The sequence below is a fragment of the Sus scrofa genome, chromosome 5 (assembly GCF_054392235.1).
Source record: "Sus scrofa isolate SSC_HxYL_T2T_F1_AM1 chromosome 5, Sscrofa_HxYL_maternal_Yorkshire_Landrace_v2.0, whole genome shotgun sequence".
In the NCBI taxonomy this organism is placed as follows: Eukaryota; Metazoa; Chordata; class Mammalia; order Artiodactyla; family Suidae; genus Sus; species Sus scrofa.
In genome coordinates this window covers 69066497-69079814 of record NC_139387.1, presented here as the reverse complement: position 1 = coordinate 69079814, position 13318 = coordinate 69066497, and the positions used below count along the sequence as shown (strand labels likewise).

Genomic DNA, 13318 nt, shown 5'->3' with positions numbered 1-13318 from the left:
CTGGGCACCTCCATATTCCATGGGTGAGGCCCTAAAAAAAAAGAAAGAAAGAAAGATCAGAGAGGTTGTCTCACATTATGTAAAAATGGAAAGCCAGTAAAATTTCCAAATTCAAAAACTTCTGTGTAGGTGAACAGAGATTTCCTTGACCTAGAGAATGAGTCACACATTTCTCTTCATTCTTCACCTCATCGAACTGCAACCTCCGTTATCCACAAAATAAAAATAATGTTGTTCAGTCCCTTTTATAAATGGAATCAAAGGAAGAAGAAGAATGAAAATGAACAAGAATTTTTTTTTGGAGTGAAGGTCATGATCTGTACCTGTGTAACAAATTGTTCACATATTTCATTGTTGTTCTCACAACTCCCAGAGGAAAAAAGTTCTCTGCACACCCGGATTTGGGCTCTTCCTTGTACAGGTTGTCCAAAGGTGTACCTAGTCGGAGAAAGTGGACTGGTAATAACAGATGAACAACACCGTGGTAATATTTTATAGTCGTGTCTTCAGAAACGATATATGAAATCTCTAAACGACTATCCCAACACCAAGTTCAATTAGGAATCCTCATCTATTGGGACTATCTTCCCCAGGGAATTTAGGCAAAAGTAGGCATTTGATCTGTTAGAAGGATTAAGCTGCTTTTAAAAAAATCAAGTTCAAGGTAATGCGGAATCTAAAATCTCACCGAATAGGTTTTAATGAATAAATTGAGTTTTTAGGAGTTCCCTTGTGGCTCAGTGGGTTAAGCACCCAGTGTTGTCACTGCCGTGGCTCTGGTTAATGTAGTGATGCGGGCTCTATCCCTGGCCCAAGAACGTCTACACACTATGGGCACAGCCAAAAATAAATAAATAAATAGTTTTAAAAATTATATTTTAATCTGATAAAAATATTAAAATTGTTTGTAGCATGTGTTTTATATGCTGGTAAATAACACTAGAATTACTCAGGATCTTGAAGTAGAAATCAATATTTTAAATAAAAGTTTTCATTGCATATCAAAGGATTGGCATGTACTGGACATGCTTTAATTAAAAGTATAATGTCTTTTGGGATGGAGTTAAATAAATATCTCACTTTTTCCTTAAAACACAAAAAACTACAACACGAGTTTTTTAAAGGTTCAAAGGCAAATACAGTTGTAGTCTGAGTTTTTTGGTTATTTGAGGCTTCTTTCTACTAGGATTTAGAAAAACATAACAAATGTGAAATTAGTATATAGTAAAACTGAATATCATTAAATTTATTGATTTTACCACTTTTTTCTAATTGTTGGACACTGGTGTTCACACCCATCAACTTATTTATTTTTCCCAGTGACTGCAAGAGGTAGGTATGTTATCTCATTTTGCAGATTAGTAAATTGAGATCAAGAAATTTCTTCACACTGTAACTGATGGAATTAAAATTCAAACTTAGATCATTCTCACTCCACAATCTTTCCATTCCACTAATTTGTTTATCTCTATATTCAAAAATTCTTAATGTTCCTGAAATTTTCACTCATCCCAAAATAGCTACAATTACCTCTCAGCTCTAAATATCAATTACATGTAAAATAGAGGCAAAACTACCATCAGGCCACAAATACTATACCTGAACTTATTTATTTCTTCTTATTGTCTTTTATTTATAAAACTCATCATCATTTGATCTACAGGTGGACAAACATCCATGAAATATATAGCTTAAACTTTTCAGGCAGGACAGAATAAATATTCTACTTTTGTAATTTGAAAAGCTTTTGGTGGGTACTAATGCAGTTCATTAAAATTTACCTTTGCCTGTGGGGACATTTCTTCCTTCTGAAAAGCTTAATTTAACTCTGAAGTGGTTGGTTAAAATAATCTAATCTGTTGTTGTTTTCTCTAGTTGTTTCAAGCTCTGTCCCAGGGAGTACTTAAGGAACAGTGACACAGTCTTTTATTTTATTTTTTGTCTTTTTGCCTTTTCTTGGGCCGCTCCTGCGGCATATGGAGGTTCCCAGGCTAGGGGTCTAATCGGAGCTGTAGCCACCAGCCTATTCCACAGCCATAGCCATAGCAATGCGGGATCCGAGCTGCGTTTGCAACCTACACCACAGCTCATGGCAAGGCCGGATCCTTAACCCACTGAGCAAGGCCAGGGACCGAACCAGCAACCTCATGGTTCCTAGTCGGATTCGTTAACCACTGCGCCACGACGGGAACTCCTTGACACAGTCTTTTATACAATCTAAGGCAGGCACATCATTCACTGATGTTAATCTCTGGACACACAGATGGCTTTCCTCATGTTCTCAGAATTGGCCCAGAAATAACTTTGGAGCCAGCACAGCTCCCCTCTCAACTGCTTGGTTCTGTTGCAAATATTATTATTGCTGATGCTGCCATATTATTTCATGGCAGAACTGCGTGGAATATAACAGTAAGGAGGTTTCAATGCGTCCCAATTCCATATCAACACGTAGCTGAGAAGTTTTTTAGAAAGGTGGTACTTGGATCAGTGGTTAACGAATCCGACTAGGAACCATGAGGTTGCAGGTTCGGTCCCTGCCCTTGCTCAGTGGGTTAACGGATCCGGCGTTGTCGTGAGCTGTGGTATAGGTTGCAGACACGGCTCGGATCCCGAGTTGCTGTGGCTCTGGCGTAGGCCGGTGGCTACAGTTCTGATTTGACCTCTAGCCTGGGAACCTCCATATGCCGTGGGTGTGGCCCTAGAAAAGGCAAAAAGACAAAAAAAAAAAAAAAAAAAAAAAAAAAAGGTGGTACTTGATAGATATTTTAACTCAGTTGATAAATGTGTGTTGTTTCTTAGCATCTTATTCAGGAGATAAATTATAGATGTTAATCTCATTGACAGTTCTGGCTTTCTGTAGGATTTTTCTAGTGAAGCCAGTTTAGAATCCTGGATTTCTTCATGCATGTATTGATGATCCTATTATATTTTTGGGGGCTGCTCCCAAAGCATGCAGAAGTACCCGGACCAGGGATCAAACCCCCGCCACAGCAGTGCCCTGAGCTGTAGTGATAACAATGCTGGGTCCTTAACCCACTGAGCCACCAGAAAACTCCTGATTATCCCATTATTTCTAATATAGATAATCTACAATCTCTCATATATTCCATTTATGAAATTCTGGCACACAGTCAGCTTCTCTTCACTGAAACGCAGAAAAACATTATAACTATTTTCATAGAGTTCAAAGAACATTTTAAATATTATTATTTTTTTGAAAAAAAGACTAGAAAATAGTTTCCAAGATTCTCCAGGGCACCCTCAGCCCTGCCCCCACATTGTACAAGGCAGCCAGTGCATCTTTAAGATGTGGCTGAAAACATTCAAAAGCAAGTAATTTTCATATCACCAATTAAATAAACCACGTTTAATGAATAAGGCAAATATTAATATTTTAGTCATTTTTATAAAGTATAGCAGAGGTCTTGTATAGGGCAGTAGTGTTGAAGACAAATAGTTGGGTCTAAATTCCAGTTTTGCCTTCAAAAACTCCATTAATGTTGATAAATTATTTCAAGTCTCTGTGTTTTATTATTGCTCTTTGTAAAATAGAGGTGATAATAGCTCCTCTCTCATAGTGATGTGGTAAGAACATAATAGGTGTAATGCTTAGCATGGAAATTGGCACTCAATGAATTTTTAAGTATAATTAGAAATTTGAGGAGTTTCCATTATGGTGCAGCGGAAATGAATCCAACTAGGAACCAGGAGGTTGCAGGTTAGATCCCTGGCCTTGCTCAGTGGGTTAAGGATCCGGCATTGCCATGAGCTGTGGTGTAGGTTGCAGAAGTGGCTCAGATCCTGGGTTCCTGTGGCTGTGGTGTAGGCCGGTGGCAACAGCTCCGATTAGACCCCTAGCCTGGGAACCTCCATATGCCTTGGGTGCGGCCCTAAATAGACAAAAAGACAAAAAAAAAAAAAAAAAAAAAATTTGAGAAAAGGCATCACCACTTTAAAAAGCTAAGCAGCATTAGAGATAACTTCCCCAAAAGAAAATCAAAATTTCTCAAACCTCATAGGACTTTTTTTTTACATAAGAGGATTCAAATTAGTTTAAATTAAATTGATGAAATGCCTTTTTTTCCACTATGACATTTTCAAAATTTCTCTTTTGTAAAGAACTCAAATATTTTTGATTTACAATGCTGTGCCAATTTCTGCTGTACACTGGCACAGCATATTTTAGTGATCGATATGACAATCAAAAGACTAAAAGAATGTCACGCACTTTGTCATAGTAAATCCAATTCTGGGAATTTTTCTTAAGTAAATAATTTTTAACACAAAAGCTACTCTGTGCATTTAAAGACATTACTATAACATTATTTGTCATTAGGAAAACAAAATGAAAGAGGGAGATGTATTTATGTAGCAAGGAACTGAACTTCACAGAAAGATTAGTATAATATGCAGACATGTCTTCTTAATTATAAGGGTAGAAGACTGTGATTGCAATTGTGGGACATATTCATAAAAGACCAAAAGAAAATAAATTGCAATGTTGATGGAAGTTTATGGAATTAATTATAAGTAATTCTCATGTTTTTCTTTATATTTTTCAAATATTCTACGATAAGAATCCCTTCTTTAATAATTTTAATGTAAGTTACATGGTTAATCTTATTTTTCATTCTCTCTGGAGTCAGATCGCCTGAATAAATACTTACTTCGCACATGCACTGACTTGGAATTCATCATCTGAAATAGTTATTGTTTGTGGTGCACTGACTTTAACTTCAAACTTGGGCAACACTAGAAACAAAAACAAATATACTTCAACTTCCAAATCACTGTTGAGCAAAAATGTTTGCAGTCATGTGATTACGTTTCCATGCATAACATTTTCCCATGCGTGCCTCTGTAGCGATCACATTTCTAAAGGTCCTAAATTCTGTATGGCACCAAAGGGTGATGGTGTCCCATTAATGATTACTTGTTCCCCCTTTCCTTTCTCTTCCCTATTCTTGGAACATCACGTTTTATTTACTGTAATCCTTTTAGATCCTTTCCAGAAAATTATCTGGATTTCTCCTCCTGAGAAAAGGAAGGGTTCTAAAGAAGAATCTGGGCAAGGAATGAAGAACGAGAAAGGAGAGATGATAAAACATAGAAGGGCAAGAAAGGGAGATGGCAGAAAACCAAATGAAGCTTCATGTACTCTTGTCTAATTCTAACACGAAATTAGAATGGTTGAATGGTCCTTTCAACCCTCCATTTATAGAGGACAACAGCCATAGTAGGAATTGGTTACCATATTTATTAACAGTGAATTGGTGCATCAACATCTTTCCCGATTCCCTTTTCACAACAATAGAGTAATCTCCAACCATTGGTTCTGAGATCAATTGGAACGAGAGTTCGGTAATATTTTGAGAAGAAGTCACATTTTGCCATTGAAAAATCCTATTGTTTTGAGGGTCCTGGGAAATAAAGAAAGAAAAGCAGGAGTCATATGAAAGTATTATCTTTTCCTTCCCTATTTGAGGTATTTTAGGTCATCGATTCAAGTAACAAAGCTCTGTCATTTTACGGCATTAATGTCTCAAATTGTAGAAACAGCGTAATTTCCTCAGGTATTCAAATTCAATCTTACAGCATATCTTTCTTAAGTCCAAAAGTATATTAAAAAAAAAATCTGTAACTAATGATTCTGATTTAAAAAAATTTATTGGCGTAGAGCTGACATATAATGTGCTAATTTCAGGTATACAGCCAAGTGATTCAGTTGTACATATATGTATGTATGTGTGTGTGTATCCATCTTTTTCAGATTCTTACAGAGTATTGATAGAGTTCTCTGTGCTATACAGTAGGTCCTTGTTAGTTATCTATTTTACATATAGTAGTGTGTATCTGTTAATCGCAAATTTCTAATTTATCCTTCCCTCCACATTTCCCCTTTGGTAACCCATAAGTTTGAATTTGAGATATGTGAGTCTGTTTCTGTTTTGTAAATATGTTCATTTGTATCATTTTTATTGGATTCCACCTATAAGTGATATCATGTAATTTTTGTCTTTGACTGACTGACTGACTTAGTAGGATAATCTCTAAATCCTTAAAGACTTTATTTTATTTTATTTTTTGTCTTTTTCCCTTTTCTTGGGCCACGACTGCGGCATATGGAGGTTCCCAGGCTAGGGGTCTAATTGGAGCTGTAGCCACCTACGCCAGAGCCACAGCAATGCGGGATCCGAGCCGCGTCTGCAACCTACACCACAGCTCATGGCAACGCCGGATCCTTAACCCACTGAGCAAGGCCAGGGATCGAACCCACAATCTCATGGTTCCTAGTCAGATTCATTAACCACTGCACCATGGCGGGAACTCCTAAAGACTTTATATTTTGTGGCCATGCCTGCAGCATGCAGAAGTTCCCTGGCCAGAGATCAAACACACACTACAGCAGTGACCTGAGCCACTGCAGTGATGCTGGATCCTTAACCCACTGAGCCACCAGGGTACTCGCTTAAGGAATTTAAAACCTAATGTACATGCTCTGGGGTAGTGCTTTTCATAGCAGGTGGATACACACTGACAGGTGCACAGGAGATACTTATCCCACCAAATACTTGTAAAGGTTTGTATTTGGTGTGTAAGTTGGTCATGCATTACATACTGCATGCAAGAGCAGTTAAATGGAAATTCTACAATAAGAAAGCATCGGTAATGCCACCCTCTCTCCTTTATTTGCTTGTAGCATATTGCAACTTATGTGAGCCTGGTTCAATAAGTGTACTAATATCATCAAATTGTGATAAAGAAATCCTGATAAAAAGATTTCTACAAAGAAGCAAAAACATTACTCACTTTTTTTTTTTTTGGCTTATCTCTACAATAAATTCTAGAGAGTTAAATTAACTTTTTACTCTTCCTTTCAGTAAGGATTGTTCACGTGATGGGGGTGGTCAATTACAGGTAAATAGAAGTCACTGGGTAGAAAACTCTTTCAGAAGGAATCAGACTCAGAGGCCATTGAAAGTGAAGCAACACATTGAGGATGTCAGAGGGGTTAAATACAAGAATCCTGGGTAATCCTATTCCAGTCCTAACCCTGAAGTGATTACCTTCAGATATAGCAGTTTGTGAAAACAATAAACTACCTTTTCATTTAAATCAATTTCAGTTAGTTAAGCTTTCTGTTGCTTTCAATAGAACACAACACCAGCTGAATTAAAATACTGAAATGTGACTGTATTTATGGATTACTAATAATGCAGAAAATATGAAAATGGCTAACTTTATATTTCTTTATCCTGTTAGACGTGTGAACTATTTTTTACTCATATAGAAAAGTCGAAACCATTCAAATTACAAAGACTATCTGAAGTATACCTTTAAATACATAATCATGAATGATGAACTCAATCTCAGCATTAACCTTCAGAATTAGTTAACAGGAATGGTACTTATCATACTAAAATATACATATTGGAGTTGGTCGATACAATCTATTTATTGAAAAGCATGAGATTTCAAATCCGTTTGAAAGCCACACGTGACTACACTAGAGATTTGAATTAGTAGAAGGAGTCACGAACTATTTTCTGAAAGCAAAGTCCATTTTATAATAAGGTCACTTCTGGCATACTTTAAAATTTTTAGGTGTTTATGATTTCTATTTTCTTCAAAAAGATGTAGCTAAGTTAAAATTGAGAAGGGCCAGCAGCCAAAATCAATCAATTGTGAACATGTCTTCCTTAGAAAGAGCCCACTCTGTTTTCCACAAAAATGCAAGTTAGTGCATTTTCCCCACAGCTGACACTTTATTTTAGATAGTCGTCTGATACCTTACACTGTATATGTGTGTGAGGATTTCTCTTCCCCCTTATTTCGGTTATCTTAATTTCTAACTATTCTTAATGACAACTAGACACACAACATTATTTGTCTGAAAATTTTAAATGATGGGTGTGAAAAAGATCTCTTACCTGAAGTGTGATCAAGGGATACTGAAAGAAGAAAGAAAAATGCAAGTTAATATTGAAATAGTTCATTCTTTTTTTGCCAGGTACTGCATGATAAATATAAGTCCTAAGAAATCATCTGACTTAAATGTTGACTTACTCCCCACTTTCTCAGACAGCAAAGTTTCTATAGCCAAAGATGCCAGGAAAAATCTCCTTTGAGCAGTGGAAATCAGGCTTCAGAAAAGCTATTTTGTTCCTTGTCTAACAAAAAGACCTAAAGAAGTATAAATCAATGCACTGTAAAGGAAAGTTCTATGTTTAAATTTGAGGTTTATCTTTGCAATTTTACCTATAATTCTTCATGCTTATGGAAAGCTTCCTGATGATACTTTACAAAGTAATGGATTTATTTAATTTGCTTAAAGGTCATTGCCCCATTGAAATAATTGAACTCACCAAATCCTTGACAGGTCTGAATTTGGTATCCAGTGTCACAATGCGAGCTTTAACTAAAAGAAAGAAGGAAGAAGAGGGGAAAAAATACTTTTATTATTTCACTCCCAGGTGTGATTGCTCATAAATAGACATAGAAATTAATTACCTTTCTATCTTAGAATACTGTACTTCCTTCTCCTCTAATTTAACCCTTATGAGATTTGGGGTCCTTTTGGGAAGATCTCTTTTTTTTTTTTTTTATTATTTTCCCACTGTACAGCAAGGGGGTCTGGTCATCCTTAGATGTATACATTGCAGTTACAGTTTTTTCCCCCACCCTTTCTTCGGGAAGATCTCTTATTGCACATTAATAATTCCTCTGTTGTCGAAGATTTGATGTTACCAAAGCTGACATTGTTGGAAACTCCTACACTAACAGCCCATTGAAATGGCTCAGCAACAGCTGGCAAAATTAGTTGCAGAAGGACAAATGTGAAATAGGTATAGTAGGAGTTACGCATAATTGATGTAAATTGAAAATGTATTTATGTTAGCAAATATTAGTTAATTTTAGCAGAATTCCAGAAAAGGCATTTTAGCTATCATCATAGCACTTTAATAAGTTCAGAAGAGAAATCATAATGTAGCGAAAAATCTCATTCTAAGATTCTGTTGTAGTTCTCTTATTTCTTTTCAGTGAATGATACAAATACATATCAGTCAGAACAAAGTGTGTAGAGGTTCTCATCCAACCTCTAATTTTATAAAGGAGAAAACTAAAGATCTCAAAATCAGGAGTTCCCTTCGTGGTTCAGAGTGGTTAACGAAAAACCAACTAGGATCTATGAGGATGCAGGTTCAATCCCTGGCCTTGCTCAGTGGGTTAAGAATCCAGCCTTGCCATGAGTTATGGTGTAGGTTGCATTCAGGGCTAGGACTGTCTGTGGCTGTGGCTGTGGTGTAGGCCAGCAGCTGTAGCTCTGATTGGACCCCTAGCCTGGGAAAATCCATATGCCATGGATGAGGCCCTAAAAAGCAAAAAAAAAAAAAAAAAAAAACCCTCAAGATCAGTATTTACTTGGCAAAAGTCAATAGTTTATTGACAGAGCTAAGATGAAAATCATATCTTCCTGAATCCTCATTTGGTGTTCTTTCAACTCTTTTTATTTATAACACTAATAAAGAAAATAGGAGGGCTCTGCCTAGATTATTAGATTTATTTATTTATTTTTGTCTTTTTTTTGCTATTTCTTTGGGCCGCTCCCGCAGCATATGGAGGTTCCCAGGCTAGGGGTCTAATCGGAGCTATAACTACTGGCCTACGCCAGAGCCACAGCAACGTGGGATCCGAGCCACGTCTGCAACCTACACCACAGCTCACGGCAACGCCAGATCGTTAACCCACTGAGCAAGGGCAGGGACCGAACCCCCAACCTTATGGTTCCTAGTCGGATTCGTTAACCTCTGCACCACGACGGGAACTCCTAGATTATTAGATTTATGATGACTTCTGCTAGTATGAATGATAATGATGATAACAATAAATATCATTTGAAACTCTTTACTGTGTACTAGGTACTATTTTCATCAACTAATTTTATTCTTACAATATTTCTATAACACAGCTACTTGTACTGCCTCCATTCTAGAGAAGGGAAAACCGAGTTTAAATAAAAATTTAATTAGCTTGCCCAACTGATAAATTATGGGGCCACGCATCCCATGCTTACAGCCATTGTGTTGTGTAAGCTTGTCAAGAGAATTTGTAAACTGAAATTGCATGCCAAATCGTGGAAAACAAAGCATTCAGTCGCTGGAGGTGAAGGGCACTATTTCATAACTGACCTGGACAACCAGTCAAAATTCTAGAAATTCTTGACCCTGAGACATTAAGATTAAATTTAAGACTGTGTGCTTGGATTAATATTTAATTATGTGTTTGGATGGCTAACAATTGGAAGAATGTGTTTCTAAAGTCAACCATATGAAGGAAACATAAACATTGACTTACCATTCTCTCCAGATTTATAGATGGGTTTACTTGTCTGCACAAATGTTACTGTCTCCTCTGAAGAGAATGCTACAGATCTCCTCTCAAAGATTTTAAGAGTAGCTCCCTTAGCCAACAAGGTCACAAAAGCCAAATTTTCAAAGGACTTGTGAGAAACCTATTTACATTAAAGAGCAGAGAATGGGAAAATTACTTTTAGGCACTAGGAAGGAAAATGATACCCTAATTTGCCTTTTAAACCTATCATTTCTTTTTGTAAAATGGTTAAGTTATTTTTTATTAAGATAATTACAATGAGAAAATAAATCCAGTATTCCGAGGCACATAGAAGCACATAAGAAGGCCACCAACATGCTCAAGGAAAACCCATTATTTCTTAATGAGAGACTTGGGGATTAATTTTTACCATCCTTTTAGCTAGCATGGGGACCATTTCTAATACACTTATTTTGTGATTTCTTGTCTTCCATTTTCTTTTTATGTTCCCCTCTGTCCCAATCCTTTACCTAATTCTCTTGCTTCATATGGTGAAACAGGTCTCCTATCTAAAAATACCATTCCCTATAATCAGAAAGTGCGAAATTTCACAAGTTTTATTGTACATATAACTTTTTCTTTTATTTGCTTTTCAAGAATTCTCCAATTTTCCTCCCTGCCTCCACAACCAATCTAGAAATCAAGATTCGTTATTTCTCTAAAAATAATTCTAAGCCATCCTTTTCTCTTCCCATTGGAAGCTCTGAAATGTCAAATTTGGTGCCTCACCTCAAACTTTGCACAAGCATAGAAGTTATCCTCTTCCACAGACTGGTCAAAAATGGTGGTACTGGATCCATCATATTCTAAGACAACACTCAAGGATACAGATTCATTAAGGTTTAAAAGGTGGAGACAAGCTTGCTCTGTAGAATGACTTTGCATCACAGAGGAGACCCATAGGATATATTGCCTATGCAAAGAGAGTCATCAACACTCAAAACAAGTGTAGGAGAAATGCAGAACATGCATAAAAAGCAATTTTAGCTTATTGAAATAGTCCTAAAACATGCATATTTTTTTCACAGTATTACAATAAACTTGAGTATGCAGAGAGAGGTATCTTAAGAAAAAGCTGTCAGTTCCCTTCCTACACTTGTTTAGAATTTAGAAGGTAGGGAGTTCCCGGGGTGGGTCAGCTGTAACAAGCCTAACTAGTATCCATGAGGATGAGGCTTCGCTCTCTGGCCTCCCTCAGTGGATTAAGGATCTGGTGTTGCCATGAGCTGTGGTTTAGTCAAAGAAGAGGCTCGGATCCAGCGTTGTTGTGGCTGTGGTGTAGGCTGGTAGCTACAGCGTCAATTTAACCTCTAGCCTGGGAACTTCCACATGCTGTGGGTTCAGCCCTAAAAAGACAAACAAAGCAAAACAAACAAACATGCAAAAAACCCCCACAAAAACCCTAAAATTCAGAAGGGAAACCAAAATTCAGTCTCAAAAGTTAAAATGGTAAAATACAATCACATCTTAACACAGAGCATAGTTAATAAAGTCACTTCACTGGTACTTTCATATGAGTAGAAAAAATAATATTCCCTTACGGTTTTGTAGCCACAGAAACAGTGAAATGAAGCAAAAAGGTGCTCAGAAAAATGATAGGCACCATTCTATCCTGATGCCTGAACAATAAAGACTTCAAAATAAAGATTCTCTCCTTCTCTCTGTCTTTCTTATTGGACATCAGTTGTCTTAACTCTCTATTTTCTTTCCTTCCTTCTACTCTGTCTCTCTCCACATATTGTTGCTTTTATATATTCACACACAATGAAGGATCAATTGCTTTTTTGGAGCAAGTATCATGGACCCACCAATCAAATCACATTTAGATTGCCTCTTCCATTATTTTGGGGCGGTGGGGGTGTCACTTTACTGTACAACTTCCTTCTTAAGTTCACTGGATGCTGATCTGTTTTTGGAATTAGCAGCACAGGTTTGACAGGAAGAAGGAGAATAACAAAGAAAACACTTGTGTGGCACTTAGGCATTCGTAGGTTTAATTTAGGACCTCACTCACAGGGCTGCCCCAAACATCCAAAGGGTTAGTGCACATAGGAATTAGCACTTGGAAGAAAAATACCCTTCCAAATTGCTGTTATCGTTCCGAATTTCCAAAGGTAAATTTTCCAGGCTTCTGAGAGGAGTACCATGTGCCATATTGCCAAAACCTGGATGCAAATAGTTATCTCGATATGGGCTCATTTTAGAGGTCATTGAAACTGTGGTTTTTCTATAATTTCATAATACAGAATACATTTAAAATATTGATATGTATTCAACATTTATTATGATTTTTCTTAGTGAGTTTTTCTTTACAATGCTCAGTATCCTTTTTGGGTCCCAAATCTAAGAAAGAAAAAATGTGTGTTAGGTGAGGGACATAGTATTGAACCAGGTCCTGGTGATAAACAGATGAATAAGTCCACCTTTTCCTAGAACAGCTCACTGTCCACTCAGCAGGATATGTAAACATAAATTGCAAATCCATGTGATACAAAGCCTATATTGAAACTATGAACAACATTCAATGGAATCACATTAAAATGATGAGTGGGAAGTTGAAAAGAATTTCATAAGGAAGTTTTGAGTTGGAAATATGAACATGATTATGAATTTTTGCAGGTAGAGTAGAAACCAAGGTAACAGCTTTGGAAAGAAAATTATAAAATTATAATCAAATACTGCGTGCGTTTTAAAAATAATGGTAGTCTCCATTTTCTTGGAGAAAAGACAGTTTATGAAATGACATTCAATAGGCCTCTTGAAAAAGGTCTTGGGCTGAAGAGTTTGAGTGTTATTTTGCAGAGTTGTGAACATAATAACTTGGTAAACCATGGAAAACAAAAGAGAGAGTGAAACAGTGGAAAGAGAACTAGATGAGTCTGCTTGTCTCGGTTACAGAGTTAAGACCCTGAACAACGGCAATATG

General features: G+C 36.8%; 1 protein-coding gene across 3 annotated transcripts in view; it reads right to left on the bottom strand.

Annotated features, from left to right (window-relative positions):
- The window catches only part of OVOS1 (ovostatin 1), a 49617-nt gene extending 37508 nt beyond the window's left edge, over positions 1 to 12109 (bottom strand). Inside the window, exons 1-8 of one of the 3 annotated variants that reach the window (XM_084956793.1) lie at positions 11934 to 12109; positions 11122 to 11305; positions 10357 to 10513; positions 8367 to 8419; positions 7932 to 7952; positions 5252 to 5420; positions 4668 to 4752; positions 324 to 438 (exon numbers count right to left, since the gene is read on the bottom strand). In XM_084956793.1, the coding sequence (XP_084812919.1) occupies positions 324 to 438; positions 4668 to 4752; positions 5252 to 5420; positions 7932 to 7952; positions 8367 to 8419; positions 10357 to 10513; positions 11122 to 11305; positions 11934 to 12073 (924 nt within the window). In that variant the 5' untranslated portion in view covers positions 12074 to 12109. Of the gene's footprint in view, positions 1 to 323; positions 457 to 4667; positions 4753 to 5251; positions 5421 to 7931; positions 7953 to 8366; positions 8420 to 10356; positions 10514 to 11121; positions 11306 to 11933 lie in introns of those variants that run through there. The other 2 variants (XM_084956794.1, XM_084956796.1) reach the window with 2 other exon arrangements.
- Between the last annotated feature and the right edge of the window lie 1209 nt (positions 12110 to 13318).